The sequence below is a fragment of the Arvicola amphibius genome, chromosome 3 (genome assembly GCF_903992535.2).
Source record: "Arvicola amphibius chromosome 3, mArvAmp1.2, whole genome shotgun sequence".
Taxonomy (NCBI): domain Eukaryota; kingdom Metazoa; phylum Chordata; class Mammalia; order Rodentia; family Cricetidae; genus Arvicola; species Arvicola amphibius.
This window is the reverse complement of record NC_052049.1, coordinates 4,732,844-4,757,401: the sequence shown is the minus strand read 5'-3', so window position 1 is coordinate 4,757,401 and position 24,558 is coordinate 4,732,844. Positions and strand designations below refer to the sequence as shown.

General features: G+C 47.7%; 1 protein-coding gene across 1 annotated transcript in view; it reads right to left on the bottom strand.

Annotated features, from left to right (window-relative positions):
- Adcy2 (adenylate cyclase 2) overlaps positions 1–21,602 on the bottom strand; it is a 335,378-nt gene extending 313,776 nt beyond the window's left edge. Inside the window, exons 1-2 of the mRNA XM_038322841.1 lie at positions 21,381–21,602; positions 5,446–5,643 (exon numbers count right to left, since the gene is read on the bottom strand). Coding sequence (XP_038178769.1) covers positions 5,446–5,643; positions 21,381–21,602 — 420 coding nt within the window. The remainder of the gene's footprint in view (positions 1–5,445; positions 5,644–21,380) is intronic.
- Positions 21,603–24,558: the final 2,956 nt, after the last annotated feature.

The following is a 24,558-nucleotide window of genomic DNA, read 5'->3' as shown; positions in this document are numbered from 1 at the left end:
CATTCACGAGTAGACATAGAATATACACATCACACACACTCCCGAAAACAAAAGGCAAAACAAAATGCACATCAGACATGGGGTGGGGGTTGGGTATCATGAAAGAACAGACAGAAATAGATTGGTACAGCCTGCCTAATGACCCGACCCTACTTAACTAAGATGCCAATCTCCAAGGCCGACCCATGTTCCTCTGAAGAAAATTTCTGACCGGAGAAGGGGGTGGCTGAGGACACAAACCGAAGCAGCTACCCAATGGCACAAGGTCTGTGAAAGCCCAGCGAGGGGCATGGCAGGTATAGGTGCAAGGCCAGGATAATTTCCCCACATGCTGTTTGGGACCCAACAGGAGGGAGAATTCAGAAATGCTGCCTCCACTCTAAACAGCCAGTGCTGTGTGGGATCCCAAAATAACTGTACAGCAGGCTTAGTCTACCCAGTATGCGTCCTTAAAATCCGTCTCCCAGCAGAGGGGGCCTCGCCACTGAAAAGCCAACTCCTTCATCTTTGTTTTTAGATAAAACTACTTTTAAATGTTTTTCACATCTGTGCTTTGTGCATATCCAAAATGCCTCCATGAGACATCGCCAGGGCTCACGGAGAAGGGCTTCCTGAGCAGCCCAGGAGGGGCTCTGAAGGGAAGGCTTTCTCCCGTCATCCATGCAAAATGATCTGCCATTGGGAATGTGCTGACAGCAGTCCAAATGCCGGAGGCAGGGGACACAAGCTGATTCTGTGCCACTTCCAAGGCCACAGAAGGCTTCTACTCTCTCCCACTTACCAACTTTCAATGTCTGCCACTTATCTACTGTTTTGTATCATTGGTTTTGTTTGTGTGTGTTTGGTTGCTGTTGTTCGTTTTTTGTTTTGTTTATTCAAGACAGGGTCTTCTACTTGGCCCTGGCTGTCCTGGAACTCACTCTGTAGACCAGGCTGGCCTTGAACTCAGAGATCTGCCTGTCTCTGCCTCTCTGAGAGCACTGGGATTAGAGGTTTGCGCCACCACCGCCGCCTGGTTCTCCCGGTTTTTGTGAGAAAGTGTGAGCGCTCATCATGCGGCTGCCATCTTTACGGCAACAGAGTCGAGATCGTCCTCCGCGTCGGTCGGTCATAGTGTCTCCGCAAGTCCACTCCATCGCATTCAGCACTTTCTAACAAAGCTGTGAGGAGCAGAAGCGGGTGGACCTCACCCTTCCTACAGGAAAAACGCAGGGCAACAGGACTCAGCCCTTTAACATCCGGGGAGGGGCGGGTTCTAACTGGCGCTCAGCACCTGCCATCCTGGTCTGCGGTCATCAATCCTGACCAGAACTCAGTTCCTCACCATCCATCTACCGCAAGCCATTCCCACCTCAGCAAACCGGAATAATCATCGGCGAAGAAGGAATAACTTGTTCCTGTGAGGAGAAGGAGGGGCAATTACATAGTTCTGCCACCTCTTCTAGAAAACTCGCCCTTGGGGTAGTCCTTCTCAATATTAGCTTCACCTTCCTCGGGGGGCCATGCTGGTCTGAAGAGCAAGGGGGGTTCTGCACTTTCCGAAGCAGGGTAAAAAAGTTACTGACACACTTTCAGATGGCCAGCATTCAGGGAGGAGCCCACATGGATGGCACTTCCGGTCAAGAACACCACAGGATAAACTTGGACAATATAAGACCAACATGCTTTCTCTCTGAATCTCCATCCCAACAGAAAGTGTCAAGAGGACCCAGGAGAGTTGGGAAGGACTTCCGCTGTCTATGAAGGACTAGAACTGAAGCCTCTCTGCTCTAGCGTGGGAGCAAGCAGAACCACAGAACAAGACACGCCCCTTGACAGCCTTGACAGCTATAACTGTGGATCCCAGCCATGGGTCTCTCCTGAGCACACCGCCCACAGTGAGAGGAAGGACCAGGCGCAGATCTGTCTGCAGAAACAGGCCCAGCCTGGGGCTGGACACACAACCCATAGGATCAAGAAAAGTTACCTGAGCCTTCAGATGTGAATACTTCTTCCGGGGCCCCAAAGCTAGAAAAAGACAGCTATCAAACAGTTAAGGTCATGTGCAGATATTTTGAAAAATCTACTCAATGACAGGGTAGGAAACAAAAATGCCAGGGTACGTGAGGAAGGTTTACCCACCACCCAGCTCCCGAGAGAAATCAGTCATGGCGCAGGGCGATGATGAAACAAGCAGGTTTGAGATTTCTCCATGGACTGTTTAAAAGGTAAAAAAAAAAAAAAAAAAAAAAAACAGGGACTGATGGAAAGCAAGGTAAAACAGCACATGCTATATCAAAGGTAGGTAAAAGCAGGGCAAGTCGATGCAAACGACTGCAAACCCGGAGATCACAGAGCAGAGCTCAGCTGCCCATTAACTAAGAAGTCTGTCTCTCCAGCCCTGCCTATCTCCCTGAGGGAAGACAGCGGGCTGGGAGTCAGTCCCCAGTGGTCTCCACACCCCAGCAGGCAAGGCCACCAGGAAAGAAAGCTGCTATGAAGTGGGTGCCACAGGAAATTCAGGGGGAACATCAGAGGAGACTGGCAGAGTGTCACACAAAGACGTGGAAGGCTGCGCGCTGAAGAACTTTGTGACAGATGGGAGACTCCTTCCTGATTAAATACTTCTGTTATTAGGAATAATCACAAAGCTACTCATGAATCCAAGGCGTCTTATGAAGAAACGGGTCTGATGCCACTGGTGGGCTCTGATTATCCCTTATGGTTCATGTCCCAGCTAAGAAATTAGTGTGCTGTGTAAGAGGGAGTGAATTAAAGATTTGAAAGGGAAAATGGCAATTCTTGTCAGCAGCAGATGACAACACTGTGTATATAAATAAACCGAAACCCCGAGGCAAAGAAGCAGCAAAAAGTCTGCTGAGACTGCTGTGTGCAGAACAGAAGAAAAGCAAAAGAACCAGCATCTCATCAACACTAACAATTAAGTAAAGTAACTTTTAAAAGTCTGAGTAACCCATTTACTGACATGTAATTTTATTCATTCTTTACGTTTTGAAATTATAATGTAATTACATACTTCTCCCTTTCCTTTCCTCCCTCCAAGCCCTCCCATATACCCCCCCCTTTTTCAAATTCATGGCCTGAGTTTTCATTAACTGCAGTTACATGCATGTGTATAGACATATATATCCCTAAATATAACCTACTCAGTCTGTATCATGTTAGTTGCACGTATGTGATGAGCTGAGCAAGGACAACAACAGACATGCCGAAATGGGCAGGGGAAAGGCAATTTCAAAACTCCATTTATAAAACAACAAATCAAAAATTTGCTAATTTTATGAAGAAGGAAAAGTCTTAGAAGCATATAAAAGAGCATTAGACTTTTGGAGAGACACCGTCGTCTCAGACAGGGAAGGGTCTACCAAAATCTCTCAGTGTTCTTTTTTTATTTAATGTTCCCCCCCCCCCATTAAATTCTTAAGCTTTAAATCTCATGCAAAGCAAAATGTCAATAATCTAGTAAACTGTAACGCCAGACACCAGCTGGTTTTCCCATCAACTATGACCAAACTATTCTGATGTTTGTACTGAAACGGAAAAGACGTTGAGTAACTTGCTCTTCTAGAAAGAACACTTCTGATGCAGTGGTTCCAATTTTTGAAGAACGGCCAGGTGCACGCCATGAACACCTAGGCGCCACTGCCGGCCCTCGAGCTGACACTACCTGTGGACAAGCATGAAGACGGGTGATCTGGCGCACCTGGTCTCAGGTATGCAGAACAAGGACAGCAGTGGAGGATGGGGAAGTTGCCGGGTAGGACACATAGGGGTACACCAAGTCCTCTAAGTGGCATGAGGGCAATCGATGAAGAGGAGGAGGTGAAGTCACCACTGTTTCCAGTGTCTACTATGACTGTGTCATTTTAGAGCAAGACAAACTTGAAGTCACTCTGCCCTGCCTTACTTCTGCAGCAGAAAGTGTCACCAAGGACAGTGACAGTTTGGTGCTGGTCACATAGGCACAGACTGGCAGATCCCTAGCATGCCTGTCTTGGGGCTCAGCCAGGCTTCTGTAATGGTCATGCTAAGAATCCTCTGTCCAATGTAGGTGTTCCACCCATTCCCATCGGGTCTCCACCAGCCTCTGCTGCTCTTTTTCTCTCGTCTCTTCATCCCAAAGCCTCTCCAGTCTGTCTGTAGATCCTTCTCCTCCATCCCCTGTGAGGGGCCTCTGGGTTGCTGAATCTCTCACTGCTGGGGTTTTAATTTACGAAAACTAAGCAGGCATCTTGGCTAATTATCCTCAGCCCAGACCTGTTCCCCACACGGTACATCATTCAACCGAGCCATCAGGCAGCTGCAAGAGAGGATCCACTCACAAGGCAGGAGCACTGAGTAACATCACAGGCTGGACCATACTGCTAAGATATGACATCACCCAGACACGGGCAGAGTCAAGAGCCCCAGCAGGAGCAAAATGGGTATCCATTTGCAACAGGAATAGGAAGCAAGCTTACTCACAGGATATGGTCGTGCCGGTAGAAAAGCCGTGTGGCTGGAGTCTGTCTTTATATACAAGGTAAGTGTGGCTGAGGAGGAACGCATGTGTTAGCCAGTCTTGGAGAGGCAGGGCACACTAAGTGATGGCACTAAACTCCAGACTACACCAAGCTGTGGCTCCACTATCCAAACAAAAGACCAGCCCAGTCCTGCTGCCAGCAGGATTGATGAATTCCAACATGCACTCCTATGACCTCAGCTACCAAGCACCTCTACATAGATATTTCAAAGGACTTTCTTCTCCGTGTCTGGCTTATTTCACTTTCAACTGGACAGGAAGAATGAGATTTGGTGATTTATTGCTCAGTATGTTGACTTCAGTCGATAATAATAGATTAGATATTTCAAAATTGCTAAAAAGAGCCAGGCGTGGTGGGTGCAAGCCTTTTATCACCAAACTTGGAGTCAGAAGTAGAGGGGTCTGTGAATTTGAGGCTATCCTGGTCCATGTAGCAAGTTCTAAGCCAACTAAGGCTACATAGTGAGGCCCTATCTCAAAAAAGTTTGTTAAGGCCAGGCAGTGGTGACACACGCCTTTTATCCCAGCACTTGGGGGACAGAAGCAAGAGGATCTCTGAGTTCAAGGTCAGCCTGGTCTACAAAGTTCCAGGACAGGTGCTCAAGCTACATAGAGAAACCCTGTCCTGAAAAACCTAGGGTTGTAAAGAGCAGATTTTAAACATTCTCATTTCAAAAAGAATAATTCAGTCAGGTGTTTGATATGTTAATCATCTGACTCTATCACCTTACAAACCACATATACCTCAAAGTGTCACATTATAATTTATAACATACAACTGTTATTTGTCAATTAAAAGGTAGACATATTTTTACACCTTCCTCAGTCATGTCTTTCAGAGCCTAAGACGAAGGCTACATGACCAAGTAAGGCTTGAATCAAGGCACAGAGTTGGAATCCAAAGACGTATGCCAAGTCCTTACCTGGTCCCAGGCAGACACTGTGCCTCCAAAGCACATGAACAGGTAACCCATGGCAACCAGACATATCCAGATCACCATCGAGAACACACGGAGCAGCTTCTTGAACACAGACTCGATGCAGACAAGGATGAATATGGCGAAGAAAATTGCCAGGGCAGTGGGAACTGTTATTAAAAATGCCACGTGGTCTTCCACTTCCTGGGGAGAGAACGGAAAAGAGTGAGAAGCTACCGTTAGGAAACAAAGAGACTTATGAGAAAACATCATCAACGGCAACCAGCGCCAAACTGTGTGGGGCTGAGAACCATTTCAAAAGTAGAGCACTTCAAAGTTTCAAAAAAGTTTCCAGGTTTTATATTGAATAGCCATGGCTTTCAAACAGATCATGCAATAGGGGCTTAAAGAAGATGAACTAGCCAGATACTCATGCTTACATTTTCCAGAAAAATGGAGAAATACATTTTATGCAGAAGTGACTTCAAGAAAAGCAAATGAATATAAGAACCCATTAACGCCCGGAGAAATTAAGGCCATCAGCTCACTGCCTGAATTAGAGGATCATAAATACCATGGGCTCAGGAAATTAAGTCACCAAATGGATTTGAAATATTTTATTTTTTTTAAAAAAAAAGAAACACATTTGGACTACTTCCATGTCTACAATGATTAGCTTTTATTTTAATTCATGCCAATTATTGTCCTAAAGGGATCACAGGTTACTAATGAAGGAACAGAGTGTGTTAAATATAGAAGTCTGTGGACGGGAAGAATGTAAGAGAGTGCCCATAGCTGCCGCGACTGCCTCCCCCTCTCGGTCCCTTAAAAGGAAGTGCCCATTCACCTATTACCATTTATCTATTATTAGCTTCTACCTGCTACCACTTCCCAAATTCATGTTTATATACCAGTACTAATTCTGTCTTTATTTCTTTTCTCTATTTTTTTTCAAAACAGGATTTCTCTGTATAGCTCTGGTTGTCACTTGTAGACCAGACTGGTGTCAAAGTCACAGAGATCTGCCTGCCTCTGCCCCCCTGGGTGAGTGCTGGGATTAAAGGCACGTGCCACCACCACCTGGTTTCTCTCTCTCTCTCTCTCTCTTTCTCTCTCTCTCTCTCTCTCTCCCTCTCCCCCCTCTCTCTCTCCACACACACACACACACACACACACACACACACACACACTTATTTAATTTGTATAACAAGAGCAGTACTGTACCATAGACATCACGTTTCCTTCGATTATACCTGAAAGGACTAAGATTGGCTACCTTGAACTGGAGTCCTGCGATGAGTGACACTCACTAGGGGGCTGAATATAAATGTCTTTAATCCTCACCCAAGGGTCTACAAATACAAACACATGAAACGAAGGTTCAGTCAAAACTCTCCACATGGCCAGAGCCATAAGGAGTCTGGTGAAGTTTTAAGAACACAAAAGGAACAGTAAAGTGAGGTCTTCTGCGGCCTGAGGAGGCCTAAGGGGATGTGGGGCACACAGCCTTGCTGTCCCGTCAGCAGCTTCACACTGGTCTCCATGGCTGCATCTACATCCCAGACAAGCAGTCACAGAACGAACAGGGCAGTCAAAACCTGCGTGGAGCCCAAGCAGGAGTGAGACTTAGACGCCTTCGGCTACCTTCATGTCCTGTGCTCTCATTTACATGTGTGTTAAATGGTCCGTGCATGGCAAGAGCAACAAGCGAAGTCCATAGGATTCAGGGGTGTTTCCGTGTTTGACCTGCTCTTTGATCCTGACACGGGTCCTAGGAGGTGGACCTCGTGGCCGTGCCCCCTACAGCTGAGAAAGTAGGGGCTCGGAGAGGCGACGTAGAGAGCAGGAGAGCAAGAGCCCAGCCCAAGGATCCACTGTGGGTATGTGCCATGGGGGCTCAGCCCTCTTGCAGAAGTTAAAAGGGTGTGTCTTTGGACAGGCCAGAAGAACCAGTGTTTCAAGAACTGACAAAAACTCGCTAAACCGTGAGATGATCTTACCCTCTGGCCCATTCATCTCTCCACCCACAATCAAGTCAAAGTTACTGCCTTTACCCTCAGACACCATGACAGTCCCTGCAAAGGGCGATGAACACCTTGTGGGCTATGAGAGCCAGGCCCTCGGATATTAAACACTAACAGGCTCAGGACCTGGTAGCATGCCATCTGAAGGTACCCTCCTGGGAAATGACTGCTTCACACATGGGGCCATGAAAACTAACTTTATATCAACCCTCTCACAACAGACTTAACCGAACTGGCAAAGAACAACTAACCACACAATAGCCCGAAGGCTATTTTTCCAGAACAAGCTTTCGTTTCTTTCATGAAGGCACTGAAGGGGCAGTATTCACCCCACTGCCTCGCACATGCAGAGCTGGAAGATGAAGGCCAGGAGCTGTGGGAACTGACGACAGAGTCGTACCCCTTCAGGCCAGAACAGGGGTCTGCAGGAGCTTTCCCAACGACTCATGGGGAGTCTTCTGCCATCCTACTTGGCTATAATTCTTTGCTACTGCATAAAATGTAAGCATTAAGTCTCTATTCTCTCACTTTTGATTGCTTGTTCTCAGAGTCTGAACACTAGATGTAACTTGCTTTCGGTGGCCAAGTAGCTGGTGTGCACAATCCTTTAGCAGAAGGCAGTTTTCTCGGTTTTCCTAGTTCTTTGAGAATTCTGCACGGTGCCTATTGTTCATGTTCAGCCCCACGCCAATTCTTGCCAGTGCCATCCCCCTTTCTTTCAACACCCAACTCTGCATCCATTTTTTTAACTTCATCATGCACAGTTTATTCTGGACACGTACTACTGGATATGTGGCCTTCGCTGGAGGGAGGTCAACCCACCAGGGACCACACCCTTAAACAAAACTGACTCTCTCCTGGAAGCCATCAACCGCCAAGTAGCTCATTAGCTCAGGTTAGGATTTGGTGCTCACCTCTCCTCTTCATGCTAGAACTTACCTGACCTGAGCCCAGGCAGGCCACATGCATGCCGGCGCGGCTGTTATTTGTGTACGCAATCACTCTATTGTGGCCAGAAAAATAGCATTTCTTTGTGATCACCTACTGTCTATGGTTCTTGTCCCCTTCCTTCTGCCATGATCCCTGAGTCTTGGGTGGAGGAGAATTATACAGATGTAAAATGTGTGTGTGTGTGTGTGTGTGTGTGTGTGTTCAGACTTAATGAGTATAACTCGGTGCACACTTCATTTTTTAAGAGGCGGGCCCCTGAGCCCTGGTGGCAGGGTATACTTTTGCTCACTAGCTGGGTGGCATTACCAGGAACATTGTGCACACTAGCAGACAGCCACACCTTTGCACAGAGAGACCTGCCTGGTAGGGAGCTGAGGCACCACACGGCCAGCCGGACCGGGCAGTCAGCTGTTGCTCATGGAGCGGAGGACCTGACTCCTGGCCAAGCCTGGACCCACTGAAAAACAGGAAGAGGACAGATGTCCACTTCTTCTGCATCTGCTGACGAACACCAGCTCCGAGTGAGGTTTGACGGAGACTTTTCCACAAAATAGAACCCTTTATACTGTGTCCAGGAAGACAGAGTCGAGCATTCATTAGAGTATGTAAAACCTTAGAAACTGCATTCTTCCCCAGGTCTCGCCCGGTACATCATGCATTTTTCTTCAGGTTAAGTAAATGAAGTCAAGGAATTCCCTCAGACTGAAATTACACTGCTCCCCTTTCCCACACCATTCCCAGTGGATGACAACGAAGCCATGGAGTTACCCCCGTGGCTATATTCTATGCAAGATGAGCTTATAAACTCCGCAACACAAGAGAACCAGTCGCTTCTAATGTGGAAATGAAAACATCAGAGCATCGTCTACCTAAATTATTTTTATATTTCACTACCTCTCCTCCTTTAAAAGTTACCACACACCCCAAATGAAATAAAATGTACTAAATTAAATGCCTTTAGCAGTACTAAAATACCCTTTAAAAGGTAAAGAGAGGGGGGATATAACACACAGAAAATGGGGTGTACTAAAATGCCTCCCACAAAGGAAACTTTCCATGAGGTATTATCTACCATAATGATAATGGGCTCCTATCACTCTCTTTGAAAATTCTGTCCTTCATTTTTGATGCATTTTCTAGCAATTTTGCATGGGTTCTAATTGCTAGGACTATTAAACACACATCACGTTTATTCATCCCGTGTCTCCGAGGCCACGCTGCAGAGAAGCAGTTTATCAGCTCCCATCGTTTGTCTTCCAGGTGCACCTGTCTTCTCTTCCTCTTAAAAGTGCTGCTTTGCACTGAGATGGCAACAGACGCCCTAATGCATAGCAATACTGCTCTATTAAAATGCTTCCCCGAAGTGCTTTGAAGCCACCCTCACAGCAGTAATGCATCTGCATTGTCTCCTGCAGTGTAAGCAGCTGAGCGGCCCATTCACCTTCATCACCGCACCCTGCTGCGGACTCCGTGGCTCTGGCTGTTCAGTGAGGGTGAGAACCTGCGCCTAGTTAGGCTCCCCATCTGATAGAGGTGTGGGTCTGGAGACACCTGTTGGCGTGTGTGTATGTAATAGAAAAAAAAAAATAAACTTCCACTCCTGTCTATAGTTATATTTTAACTCAGAATATAAAATGAATATGTATGTCATTGTGACCATCTTAAATATATATAAAGTTAATAACCCTCAAAGTGTATAAGGCAAAACATGGACTAAAGAGAAAAGTAAATGAGTCTCCTCAGAACTGAAGGCTCAAGGACCTCCCTCAAGCTACCAACGGAGCAAGCAAACAAGACAAAAGCAAAATCAAGTAAGCGACATAAGCAGCAAACTTAAGTGGGAAGCCTGACTTAATTAAAAAAATCAGGGGAGCCGGGCGGTGGTGGCGCACGCCTTTAATCCCAGCACTCGGGAGGCAGAGGCAGGCGGATCTCTGTGAGTTCGAGGCCAGCCTGGTCTACAAGAGCTAGTTCCAGGACAGGCTCTAGAAACTACAGGGAAACCCTGTCTCGGAAAAAAAAAAAACAAACAAACAAAAAAAATCAGGGGAGGACAGCATTCTTTTCCAGTGCTCGTTGACGTTCAGAGCAAGTCCACACTGTGCAGGGAGTGTGGGTCAACAGTAGAGCATGTGCCTCGCTGGTGCGATGCCCTGGATCCAATCACCAGCACGCACAAAGTCATGATGTATCAGGTAACTTGCCAAAAATATAAAAACTGTGAGGTCTTCCTACAAACCCATGTTCTCTGACCATAGCATAATGCAAATTAGAAATGTATGCAAAAGCATAGTAAAGCATATTAAAGCTCACCTCACATGTGCAGGTCAACAATGGAAATACCCTTTGATTGAAGAAAAAACCCTAAACTGAATTTTGAAAGACTATGGAAGCGGTCTGTCAGTCAATGGCAAGCGGTGACAGCGTCAGGGAGGATGACAGAGAAGCCCTAGAGCTGGGGTGGTTTGTTGTGGTGTGGGTTTGGTGTTGCCGGGTCACGACGGAGAAGCCCTAAAGTTGGGATAGTTTGTTACGGTGTGGGTTTGGTGATGCTGGGAATCACATTTCCCAGAATCTCTGGAATTCTGTGGTTCTCTGCTAGAGCTGAGCCAAAGAGGAATCTGGGAGGCAAAAGTGTATCCCTGAATCCTCACCAAATATTTTTAGCTGGAGGACCTGTGGGTGGACAGTGCTTCCCAATGGCTGGTGCTGATCTTTACATTCATCTCATTGGGGGCACTTTCTTTGTCTCTAACAGTGGCTCCTGGGTAATTGTTAAAACCTGATTAAAAAAAAATTATTCTCCCTTTGAGAAGCAGTTGCTAGGGAAGAAAACCAACAGCCACTGGGTGTGGCAGCGTCACCATGCAATCCAAGATGCCCACTACTGCAAAATGTGGTCTGTCACATAGTCATTGGCTGAGGATGAGTGAGTAAGGGTTGGTCAGGGTTAAGGTGCAACTAACAGGCTGGAGTCTGGGGGGGCTGGGAAGATGGCTCAGGTGTAGAGCATTGGTTTCTCTTCCCTACAGACTGGGTGCAATTCCCACCACACACGGTGGCTCACAACAATCTCTAACTTGAATTCCAGGGAATCCAGCACCCTCTTCTGGCCTCTGGAGGCACCAGGCAAACACACATGATATGTAGACATACATGCAGATAACACCCACACACCCACACACCACTTTTTTAAAAAGAGTATTATCACTAGTAAACCCTTTGAACTGGATTTTTCTCACAGTGCAGTGGTGGGTGGGTGATGGAGGAGAGTTATCTGTCTATGTTACTTTCATTGGTTAATTAGTAAAGAAAACTGCCTTGGCCCTTTAAGAGAACGGAAAATTAGGTAGGCGGAGTAGACAGAACAGAATGCTGGGTAGCAGGAGAGGGGGGACACTTCAGGCAGTCGCCATAGTGAGCGGTTGCCATGCTTCTCCTCTCCGAGATGGATGCAGGTTAAGATCTCTCCTGGTAAGCCACACCTCGTGGTGCTACACAGATTACTAAATATGGGTTAAAGGAAGATGTGAGAATTAGATAATAAGAGGCTAAAATTAATGGGCCAGGCAGTGTTTAAAAGAATACAGTTTCCGTGTAATTATTTCGGTTAAAGCTAACCAAGCGGGAGCCGGGCAGCAGGAACGCAGCCTGTCTGCTCCTCACTACAGGTGGGTGGTATTAATGTGGCTGTTTTATGTATGTGAAGCATTGCTAAAGAGTGGACAGTACCTTTTCAGCCTACAGACATTCAGACCAAGAGAAGTAAAACCTGACGCAGGGGATGACTTCCCATCCTTCCTTTGGGCACATGAATGCCCTTTGCTAGAATACGCTGGATTCTGAATCTGATGCTGTCAATGGATGGAATTTTCCTGGGGGGGGGGGGAGGGGCTGCTATCTTCTCGAAGGAACATACTAAATACGAGGGTTCAGGTAGGCGTCTATGTTAGCAATTCGAGCTGCCAACAACCCCACATTGCCTCTGCTGTGGTTTTGTCATGAGACTTGGCACAAAAATTCCCTTCCTTGGTGGTACACACTTGCAGTCCCAACACTTGGGAGGGATTAGTTTAATTTCAATACATAGTAATCTTGAGGTCAAGATCCTGCCTCAAAATTAATTATTAATTAATCAAATGTAACTTTAACCAATTGTTCTCACTTCCTTTCCATTGCTATGGTAAAAATACCCTGGGCAAAAGCAACTTAGAGGAGAAGGGGGTCTATGTGGCTCAAGATGCCAGCTTTTATCCATCACAGCTGTGAGACGGCTGGTCATATCGCGAGCGTTCAATAGTAGAGCGACAGTGGACACATATGTAATTCTTACTAATTCTCAGCCCTTCTCTAAGAGTGCACAGTCCAGGATCCAAACTCAGGGGATGGTGCTGCCCACAGTGGACTGGGTATGCTCAATTAAAGTGGTCAAGACAGCCATACACAGACACGCCCACAGGCCAGCCTGATCTGGATGTCTTCCTTCATCATGGACATAGTCTTCCCAGGTAATTCTAAATTGGGCAAAGTTGACAATTAAAGCCAATGGTGAAACCAGAAAGCTTAACCCTTGGAGCAGGATGGTCTCAAACAGAACACCCACCTGTGGGGTTTTAAATGTTTTCAATAAACTATTATCTATGTGAAGAAAAACTAAAGTTCACCAGTAAAAGTTGATTTGCTACCAAAAGGACAATGTGTTTTGGATCTGCACCTTACAGTGCACATACGTAGACCTGCTTCTCGGCTTCAGATGTGGCTATGCCCCCAAGAACCCCACCATAAATGAAAATATGGTAAGTGTAAAATGTATTCAAGAATATCTAAGCTAGTAAGCAGCTCAGCTCATCACCAGGGTTCTGAAGCCTGGGAGGCTTTCCTTCCTGATAGTCTAACAAAGAATGGGGTTTGCCACTGCTGCCCAGCATTGCAAGAGAGGACTGGGCTGCATGGTTCTAAAGTAAGGAACGAGTCTGAGTCAGAGCTGCAAGCACAGTGTCTACTGAGCGGATATTGTTTTCACACTATTGCTAATCTGAAAAGTCTTACATCAAAGAGTCATTAGACCAGGGACTGGCTGTAAATGCACAATGTGTATGTACGTGCGTGTGTGCGATAAAGTGGACAAAAATGGAAGCTTAAAGAAGACAAGTACAATTCCACGTGAAACACTTAGAGAGGGAGATGGGGAATGAGATGGAGCACACACACAGAAATAAATCACTGGGCAGATGTAGCCTATCCTGCATTAGTGGCTGTTTATTTTCATATGAGTAAGCCAGTAATCCAGATGTAAATCAAGGAGGATTGTGCTCAGGAAGGGAAGATTAATCAAGCTAATCGAATGATTAATCCCACTCTGCACCTACTCCCAATTCCAAAGTGCACGGTGGTTATGTCTGAATTAACTGCTGCCTATCACGGGGACCGATTAACCATGAGGCTCATCCTGTGTCTGAGCTATGTTCACATCCCGTCATCCATGCCATCGGTACTCAGCTGATCATATCAGTGAGTTCGTGGTTTCTGTAGCTCTTAATGGTTCTACTAACAGACCAGCCTAAAATTTTCTTTCCTTTTAAATGTTATCAGTAAACTATTATCTTGGGCTCTTAAATGCTGCACCTTATTCTTTTAACATAACACAGGAAACTCAAACACACACTGTACACATTAGCATACATGTCAGTGACAGTCAGGTCTCGGGGGTAATTCACAGGAGTAACAGCTGGTGCCTTTGAGCCCAATCTTGCAGCCGCCACATCAAGCCCTGACAGGAATGAAGGGCAGAGAAGGGTGTAGACAGGAAGCTTCATCCATGTTCGTCCACTAACTTCTCTACCAGAGCCTTTGGGAGGCAGAAGCAGGCAGGTCTCTGTGAGTTCAAGGCCATCCTGGTCTGCAGGTCTACATCGTTAGGACACCCAGAGCTGCATGATAAGAGCCTGTCTCAACAAAAAAAATAAAACAAACAAACACAGGATCTTTGTGTCTGTATTCCTGTGTGTTTCAACTCTAAGACAGTGTTCACTCCATATATCTCAATGTCCCTAATGATTTTAATCACTAGCTTTTTGATTAGGTTGAAACAGAGTTTGTCTTAAGACTCTCTAATGATCAAGACTCTGATAAATCTCTCTCTCTCTCTCTCTCTCTCCCTCCCTCCCTCCCTCCCTCCCTCCCTCCCTTCCTCCCTCTTTCTCTCTCTCTCTGTTTATGTTTGTGTGCATGCATAGTGCATACATGCGTGTATGCGTTCTTGTCTCTTCTTTCTCTCTCATGCACCTTCCTTCTCCTTCAGCACAGTTCACCCTAGAGTTCTGGGCAACGCTAAGACCTAGCTGCCCAGTCACCTCATAGTGGCTTTCCAGGTTCCTGACATCTGTTTCTGTGTCCACCATCCTCACCAGATCCTGGGTTCTGGAAACAAAAGAGTGGACCAAAGTAAAACATAGGGGGGAAAAGGGTAGGGAGGTAGAAAGGCACAAAAGGAAAATTTTGTAACATGCCAACGAGGCCGCGCCAAGGCACTTCTCCTCCTGGTCTCCCGTACCTTCTGTGGGCTTTTGTTGTGCCCTTACACAAAGGGGGCATTGATTTAGCACAAGACTAATTTTGTCAAAGGAAACAAACATGCAAGGTGACTCACTAATGCTTCTTTCTCTCCCAAGTGCACCTGGGATTTGCCAACCAGGAATGTGTGTATATTTCTTAGTCTAATACCGTGTTATCACAGGGTAAACATTCCTTTATTACTCTTGGTAATTTTATTTAAAATTACTCAAAGGTAAGCACTGAGAAGTATAGAAGATGATAGGAATGTCAAGTTCAGAAGAATTTCTGTGCTGGGGAATGTTAAACTTTTGTCAAAATGTGACTTGTCATTAAACTATCCACACTTCCTCCTTAAAAATTCCTTTCCCACAGAGCTCACAATGAGAGAAAACATGCCTATAGATAGACCTATCTGAGCTTCCCCAGCAATGTGAGGGTTAAAACTGCTTGGTACAATTCACGAGCATTTCAATAATCAGAAGCAAAAATCAATAAAGGTGAGGTGTTCAGCAAGGGCTGGATTCTCCAGGAACTTGAATGCAAACATACAACAGAGGAAGGAGGGGGAACCACAGTTAGACAGGCATCCTTGGTTGAGGAGCCCAGAGTGACCAGCTACCCCAAGAAGTAAAGGGTAACTGACGAGATGGGGTCATCTCGTCATGAGATATTTGACATGAGATATTTGGGGTGCACCATTGGGGATGATGCCAACACAGTGGCAGCCTCAGCAGGTGCTCAGGAAGTATTCAGTGAGATAAGAAATGGGGCAAGTTAAGTGACTGCCTCAATGCCAACAATCTTTCTAATGGACTAAGATTCTACCAGTTTCTTCCTGAACACCTGCCAAAAACAATTACAGGTCAAGCATATGACTGTCATGAAGACTACCACCCAATGCTGTTAACTGAACAATATCTCAACTCTAACTACTGTTATTTTTCAATAGACTCCATGACTTCAAAATACCAGTAAAAAACCACAGCTCAAAGGAATGGCTCTCATGGTCCATTCCACTATGACAGAACATCCTCAGACAACCGGAAAGCCATGGGTGGATTCTCGGAGCGATGGGGCAAATCCTAGAAGGAAGCATCTCTGTCACCCTTCATCACCGAAAGAGGGGAAGAAGATGCAGCCATTACAGAGTGAAGTCTGAGACTGTTCACAGCAGGAGGGGTTTCTACCAGGGGACTATGAAAGTCAGGGATGGAAATTCCAGACCTGCAATGCTCTCCCACAGCATCGCTTGGAGAAAGCCAAGTGCCCTGGGATCTGACCCCCATCTCTGCAACTACATGACTTAAAAGTTTATTTAGCTCTCTGGCACCACTTGCTCCTGCGTTGAATAAGTCCTCTCCAGTCAACTACTGCTGTCCTGTTGTTAACAGCACAACAAAAAACGCATCTCCAGGGGATCTTGTGATGTCAAACAATCCCCCAGCTGCCCGTTGGCCATTTGGATCATCTCCTTCTGAGGCAGGCCCAATTTCAATTTGACAAACAAGGGAACCATAATGTGGTAAATAGTCCACCTCAGGGCACAGATGTCAGAACACAGAAAGGAAGGAAATCAAAATTCCAAGACAGAGAGACGCTCTTTACCATTTTACATGACTGTCATGTGTTTCCACATACATCCCAGACATGTGCTTTTGTTGCTCAGGCTGGCTTCAGACTTCAAACCGTATCTGAGCATGCCCTTGAACTCTGGTCCTCCTGCACCTGCCTCTTAAGCACTGAGATGGTTAGGTTGTACCGCCAAGCCTAGTTCTCTACTGTCATTTTTAAATCCAGAAGGCAATATCCATGGGATGCTTCCAATTTCAATTTGTGCCTGCACAGTTCTTTATATTGCAACCACATTCCTGCACAAAATTAAGAGTTCTTCCTTGGCCGCAGGTAAAACGTAACTGAAATGACTTAGTGACTGGCTGGCTGCAAATTACTAACACCTGCAAAGGAATCATCGCTTCGGTGCCTAGAAACAGCTGAAAAGATGGCTCCTTAGTCACCTTTGCTCTGGTGCTTACAAAAAATGCTCCGTTCCATGCTTCTAGAATTCTGGAACTACAAAAAGCACACACTCAAACTCCTGTTCTTTAGAGAGGTGGGGCATTTCCATCTGTCCTCCCAGACTCCAGCCCTTCTCATAAGTGAGTGATCCTTCCACCTGCGGCAGGTGCTGAAAGACTGGACCCATCAAGATGTGTTCCCCACACAGATACTTGTGCCTGTTCATTCTGAAAGATGGGCATGCTTTGCTGTAGACAGACAAAAGACACTGTCTGATAAATTTTCCTGAAGGGGGGAAACCTAGGGATGGAAAATTAATGTGCAGTGAAAAGTACTTACACCTACTGCTTCTAAAAGCTAGCTCATCATAGCGTGGTAAAAGTGGGTGGGCCAGATGCTCAGTTGCACACGCTACATATGTGTAGTTAATAAATGTACATGTTCTTACTTCAGGACATGCTACAAACCCTACTTTATTAAAATATCTGACTGCTTTCAATTTATGGGACTATAACTTTTCCATTCAAATATTGACTATTCCTAATCATAAATGTTAATCAAAACAAACATGGCCAGAGGCACCTGGTACTTTGACAAACAAGATTTATGTCAATCTTTCCTAACAATGAAGGCAATTTTTTGAGGAAAGCTGGCAGATTTCAGACATAATAAATGAGAAGATTGTGTTCTGAAAGGAGGTTCTCATACATTCAGTAATGAGCGCCAACTCTACAGCTTGACGTGGCATGACAATCTTTACAACTTAGTTTGCTCTCATTAGTTCTAAGCTTTCTGTTTCAGGGTCGCCCTGACAACCGTCCATGAGGCACTTGGTAGGCACTCGGCAAACCAATGCCTAAAAAAAAAAAAAAAAAAAAAAGACCATAAATCAGCTTTTTATTGAAACTTTCCACAGCGAGCAAGGAAAAAGTGTTCACCTTATCAATAGAAAGCAGAAATACAAACTATCCCATCTTCGGATAGTTACCAGCAAGTTACTAGTGTGACTTCAATCTTGTTTTTAGCCTTTTTAGATAGAAAACAATCAATTATATAAGCCTGTTAAGTTTTAAGCTAGCATTTGTTTTTCCAAGATAAAGAAAACGCAGCAAAGGTCTGTTCAACACTGTGGTCAGTGTGGCGGAATCGTGGATGCGGATGAAAATTAAGTGACGTAAAATGTTAACAGTATCAACTAGGATGAAACTGAATCAACGCACAGGTTGCCATTTTTCCTTTCTTATTTTCATTATTATTTTCATTCATACCTCAATACAAGGTTTCTTGTAGCCCAGACTAGACTGGAACTCACAAAGGAGTGAGAATGACCTTGCATTTCCTGATAGTCTTCCTTCTGTCTACTGTGCTAGATTCCAGGAAGGTAACACCACGATGATTCTATGTGGCATGGTGGATGGAACCCAGGGCTTCCATACTAGGCAAGCACTCTACCCACTGAGTACATCTCCAGTCCCCCTTTATCCTTCTGAACGGAAATTCAGAACCAATGTACATAAAGGCAATGGCAAATAGCAAAAAGCTATCTATGCACTTTGGTTCTCCTGGTCTGATTGGGCGACCCACGTAGACTAGTAGACAGGAGCTGTGTTTAAGAACGCTCCCACCCATTTGTTACTGTCAGAACTCATGAAGGACTAATGGAAATCAAAACCAGGCAGATGCATGGAAATGAAGGAAACTATCCAAGATTTCAGGCAGTAAAATCTAGATCTGTTTCACTGTTTCAGCTATCCCAAAGAGTGTGCCAAGGCAGAGAGATGGCAGACCCAAAGCTGTAATGTCGGTCCCACCCCCGAGGTGGACCTCCCAGAGGTCTGGTCTGCTCACTCTGAGATAAGAACGCATCTCTACCTCTGGAAGCATGGCTCCAACTCAAGGTAGGAGTTCCTACCTTAACTGCCTTTGATTATCTGGATGGGTAATTTCCTTTTTGAAAGTGGAGATGCTGGCTACGATTTCTCTAAAAGCAAAGTAGAAATAAGTCTTTGTGAAGTTGGGCTTCTCAGAGTCTGTCCTCCTCTGACATGGTTTTGAAGGACAGTGCCCACATCTCTCAGGCATTTCTCCCTTCAGTGAATCCTGGAGACAGAGTCCCCACCTGAAGGTAAACTTGGGACCAGATCCAGGCATTCCCCCTGAAACATGCATGCAGTTTACACTAAAAATTACATAGTAGGCCTGAAGCCAGCAGGGGACACTGGGAAACAGAATCCATTTCATGTCATATGTGGACCTTGGCCTGGGTCACAACTAAGATCTGGGAAACACCCACTCTGGTTAAAATGTTTTAAATGAATGAAGACAAGCGTGGATTCCATTGGCATATTAAGGAAAAGTAACAATGCCCTCTACCTCTAGCTGAGGGGCTACTGGCAGCTGATGGCTATTACAAGAAGCTGAGTCGCTTTTCTTTGAGGGGTGGCCACTGCCAAGCTTCCCTGCACTGATGGGTAACCCCACAGTCATGAACATATGGGCAGCATTAAGGACTCAGGGTTATTTCTTAAAAAGATTTGAAGGAGGGAGGGAGATAAACTCAGGAGAGGTGGGAGTGGATGGTGGTCAGATATGATTAAATACATCGTATATGTCTAGGGAAGTTTCAAAGACTTTTTAAAAGGACAGCATTCCAACATTTAAACGAAGCAAAACAGAGCATAAAAGGAACTCTCGAAAGGCCACTAAGAGAAGCGAGCCTCTTCCCCGTGAATTTCTCACAGGCCCATTCAAAAGCACCTAATTCAAGGAGGGTTAAGTTCGACCATTCTAGCATGGAAAACAAAGTCGTGTGCCTGGGGAACAAGAACTTCACACATGTTTCCCTAGACTAACGGCACTATAAATAGGCCATCACCTGCTCCTCCCCACTTAGGAAGGAACCAGCCAGAAGGATTTGAATTACAGGTTCAGGAGACCCACAAACAGAAACACGGAGGAAGAACACACAGGTTTCCGAAGGACAACTGTGGCGTTTCCCTGCAGCCAGCAGCAGTCTGAGAATGAGGGAGGTCTTTAGAGACTGTGGGCCAGCGAGTCCGCCGCCCCACCCCCAAATCTCTCTTAAGTTCTTTTTGGTCTTGTTAAGTAGCGACAAGAAACAAATTCCAGTTACCTGGCAGGGCTTGGGGCTGCCCTCCCCCACACACCTAGGCTGCCAGGATCAAAGGGGCTCCCTGCCTTGCCTGCTGCAGGAGAGGACCAGTGACGTCATGGCCTGCCACGTTGGATTTTCTCTCCTTACCTCACTGAACTTAATCAGAAAACAGGACCCGCACAGGTGGGTGGGGGGCACTGAAAAGATTGAATCACGATGGAAACTTTTCTATCGACTCATAATGTGAACACCATATGGCTCGGGGTGTCTAAAACAAATTGCCAAAGACCTAACAGAGTTTCTGTGCCCTTGAGGCAGCATGAGCTGAATCTGCTAGCCTTGCTGAGGGCGACTGATGAACACAGGCACGGACTTGCACCCCGAGCTCGGGAAATAGCGTGCAGTGGAGACGGCCCCAGATCAACCACTGACCACGCAACCCGCGGGGCTATCCAGGCCTCCTACACAGTCTGCACACACAAATCATGGGCAGGGGGAAAGTTTGAACCACACTGAAGAGAAGAGGTAAGAGGAAGTTACCTCCATCGACAGATTTCCTCTCAGGGCTCAAGGGAGTCAGCCCAAGATTCCTGACTGAAAATTTTGAACCAGGAAAAAAAAAATTGACATCAGCGTTCTGGGCCGCGTTAATGCCCCCGTCATGAAAAGACGCTTTAACCATCTTCGGGGAAGCACGAGCCAGTTGTGCCTTTCTCTGGAAAGGAAAAAGCAGCTAGGGACCCTCCAATTTTTAGCTCACTTGTAGTCTCTGGGGATGAACCATGGGCATCTGCTCAACACTCCATCACTTTCTCTCTGCAGGGCTAAGCACGGGCAGACTCAAAAGCAAAAAAGGACATTATCTGGTTTTCATTTTCGCTGCCGTGAACCGCTTTCCTAAGGCAGCTTATTTTAAGAGTTAAATAATGCCTAGACCCAACTCAAAGAGAGCAGGGGCCTTTCCACGGAGCGTGATGGGAGGCAGAAGGCGCGCCAAGGAAGCCTGAGGACCGCCTCTGCTGCGGGCAGCGGCGCCCGGAGAACGCGCAGAGTTGGCCATGGGGCGCGGAGATGCTGAACCCACGCGCCCTGCCCCATTCACCTGGAGCACGCCCTGGCAACTTTATTTTGGGCTAAGCCTTCCAAGGAAACTTTTCCTCTGCCCACAGCCCTCGCTCGAGCCACGCCGGCCTCCGGCACGACGCAGCGGGTGAACCGCAGCCCGGAGCGGGACACGGTCACCAACGAGGTCCCCGCGGAGCCACAGGGAGGCCACTCACCAGCCCGAGCGCGAAGAAGACGGCTAGCAGGGCGAGGCAGGCGCCCATGACGATGAGCAGCAGGAAGACGATGAGCGGGTGCTGCTGGCTCATGCAGTAGTAGGACTCGTAGAGCCAGTCCCGGGACCGCTGCAGCCCCTCGCCGCCGCCCGCCGCTGCCGCCGCCGCCGCCTCGGCGCGGTCCCGCAGGTAGCGGCGCCGCCGCATCGCCTCCTGCCACATCGGGGCGGCTAGCTGAGCGCCCGCCGTGCGCGCCCGGTCCGGGCAGCGCCGCTCTGCGGTCGCCTACCGCCCGCCGCCCCCGCGCCGCCGCGACCCGCCGGCTGCCCGCCCGCCCGGAGCTGTGCGCAGGGGCCTCGGGCGCGGGCGGAGCTCGGAGCCCCGGGCTGGGCGCGCTGACGCGCGGGCGGGGGCCGGGGGCGGCCTCAGGGCAGCTCCCGGGCGCCGCCGCTGCCGCCGCCGCCACCGCGCGCGAGGGCGGGAGCCACCCGGCCCCTCGGACCGCCTCGCCCCACCCCGCGCGCAGCGCACGGGCCTCCGCGCAGGGGCGGCGCCGGCCCGCGCCCACCACCGCCCCCCGACGGCCAGGCCCCGCGCTCTGGAGAAAGCTGCTCACTGCGTCCTTCTCCCCCTCAGGCCCACCACAGGCCACACAGTGGGGAGCCCCCTCCTCTCCCTTTTTGGACCTCAGTCCTGCAGAGTGGGGCTCCAGCCCAGCTCTCCACTATAGCAGAGCACAGCCTGGGGCTACCCTCGACCTCCTCAGGGCTTCCAGAGTCCCCACTGCCTCTCCATGATTTCACAGGGCAGCCAGGAAGGACGCTGCCACGCACCAATAGAGAGGGATCTCGAATGCCTGACCACTGCCCCTCTTTAGTGCCTCTACTTAGCAAGCTGTGGCTTCAAGTTTTCTCTTTCTCTGTGGTACCTTGTCTCCCAGGGCAAAACAGGGGTTGCAGGGACTTGCGGGGGTCCTCCTGAAAGAACATTCACAAGAACTCAGTCACGCAGTAAGTAAAGACCCTTGAGGTCCTCAGGTAGGTGGCCTCACCGGGGCTCTGCCCTTCTCTCTTCACACTTTGGAAGTTTCCCATGGACCTTGGTGCTGGGTATCACAGGTTCCCCCATAACCCCTGTAGTCTAGCAGGAATGGCATGGACGGACGTTGTACCAAGGAGCAGGAACGGGACTCAGTGTAGGCAAGCTTGACCTGGGATTCAGTCCACTCCATGCCACTTGCTACTTTGAAGGGCCAGATGTACGAGGCACGGGAGACCCAGCTAGATCTGTGGGCAGGCTCTGCAGTCATCTGGGGAGGCCGTGTTGCCTGCCTCCTTGTGCCTGCGACTTCCCACCACTGTGGCTCTCTCTAGTTTCTTGATGCCAGATGTAATCACTGCTCTTCGAAGGACTGCTTCTAGAGGGTTCCTGCGATTCAAAGATGGTCACAACCCATTTCCCCCCAAGCCACTTTCTAAGGAGTCCAAAATACAAAAATGCATCAACAGCCAGCCATTCCCCTATCTCAGTAGGTGGTCAGCCCAGGGCTGCATTGCCTGAGACCCCTGCATCTTCCCTGGCTGTGGCCTGCTGACCTGAGTTGCAAACCAGCATGGGCAGGGGAGCTGAATTGTGAGAGTCGCCAATGCTGGACCTGGGCTGTGCATGGACACTCAGACCCAGGGATTCGCGGCCATTTTATTTTTTGACAACAGCCCACAACAGCTGGACAGAGGGTGAAGACAGCAGAGATGGGGTAAATGGGACAGTAGAGTTGAAATCCGGACACGGAGTCCTGGGAAGGACTTCCTGCAATCCTCTGCACTCAGTCCTGTGCTTTTTCTGTCACTGGGGTCCTGACGAGAAAAGGAGGAAGCAGTGGCCAGGAAGACCTCTCCTCTCTCCCCTCCCTGGTAGTTCATTCTCACCGCCGCTGAGGGAGCCCTAAGCAGACTTGTTTGTGGAGCCTCCCTGCTCTGCTAAACAAAAGCTCACCCTTGACCACACCTTCATGGCCCAGCCTCAACCTCTCCTGCAGGCCCAAACCCTCTGATTGACTGGGCCTTTCCTTTGACCAGGAAGCGTGAACACTGTATTCTCAGATTTTACAGGTGTTTAGAGATTCTGAAAGCAAGCTACAGCAGCAAATAGCACTAATGCCTAAAACCTAAGAACCAGGGCCAATCCCCTTGCAGGAAACACTGCAGAGGGGTCTGTGCAGATTCTGCATGGAGAAGCCGCAAGCCATCCCAGTGCAGGACTGTCTGGGATGGGCAGAACTGTGCATTTCCAGTCCTCCCTGCTAGCAACACGCTGCTGCCCATCTCCTCTGCAGCTCCCACTTCCTCAGCACGAGCAGTAGGAAGCGTCCTCCTCCGCCCACACAAGGAGGGAGAGAAGATAATCTGGGGGTCTCAGTATAGGGGTGGGGGGCTGTGAGACTTACGAGGGAACAGTAAGTGCTTAGATCCTTTCTCTAGCAGCAAAAGGCATTTTAATACCCACTGTCCAGGACATATATGCTAAGGAACCATACCTCAGGAGATTTTGTTAAAATAATCTCAAAATAGTTTGTAAAAATAAAATAAAGGCAAATTTTAACTGGAAAGGTTCTGAGTGGGCCTGTAGGAAATGTTTAGTTCCCTACTAAACATTTAGTTAAACATTTTTTTTTTTTTTGCACCTACCAGGCTTGCACTGAATGCCCAGAGGAGAAAAAAAAAAAGTCTTGCCATTCTGAGACCCTTGGAGGGGTTTGCAGCGTCTCTAGAAAGACAGAGCTGTGCAGAGCAACCAGGAACAAAAGCCAGCATTCCTCCTCTTCTCTCCTCTCAGCTTCAGTGGAGCCAGCACAGACCAAGTCCTTAGAAAGGTGCCCCATAAAAACCGAGGCTGCGGTCAGCCTCCTCTGCGCTTTCGTCAGAGTTCATTGTTTTTGTTTTGTTTGGGGTGCTCACTTGTTTATGAGAGCCTCTGTCAGTGTTTTTTTTTTTTTTTTTTTTTTGGAGTGGCATTTCACTTGTATTTTATTTTATTTTTTTTTCTCATGGTTTATTTTTTTTTATATTTAAAAATTTCCATCTCCTTCCCTCCTCCTCCTCCCTCCCTCCCCTCCTTCTCCCCCTTCTCTCCCCTCCTTCTCCCCCTTCCCTCCCCTCCCCTCCACCCATACCTCCCC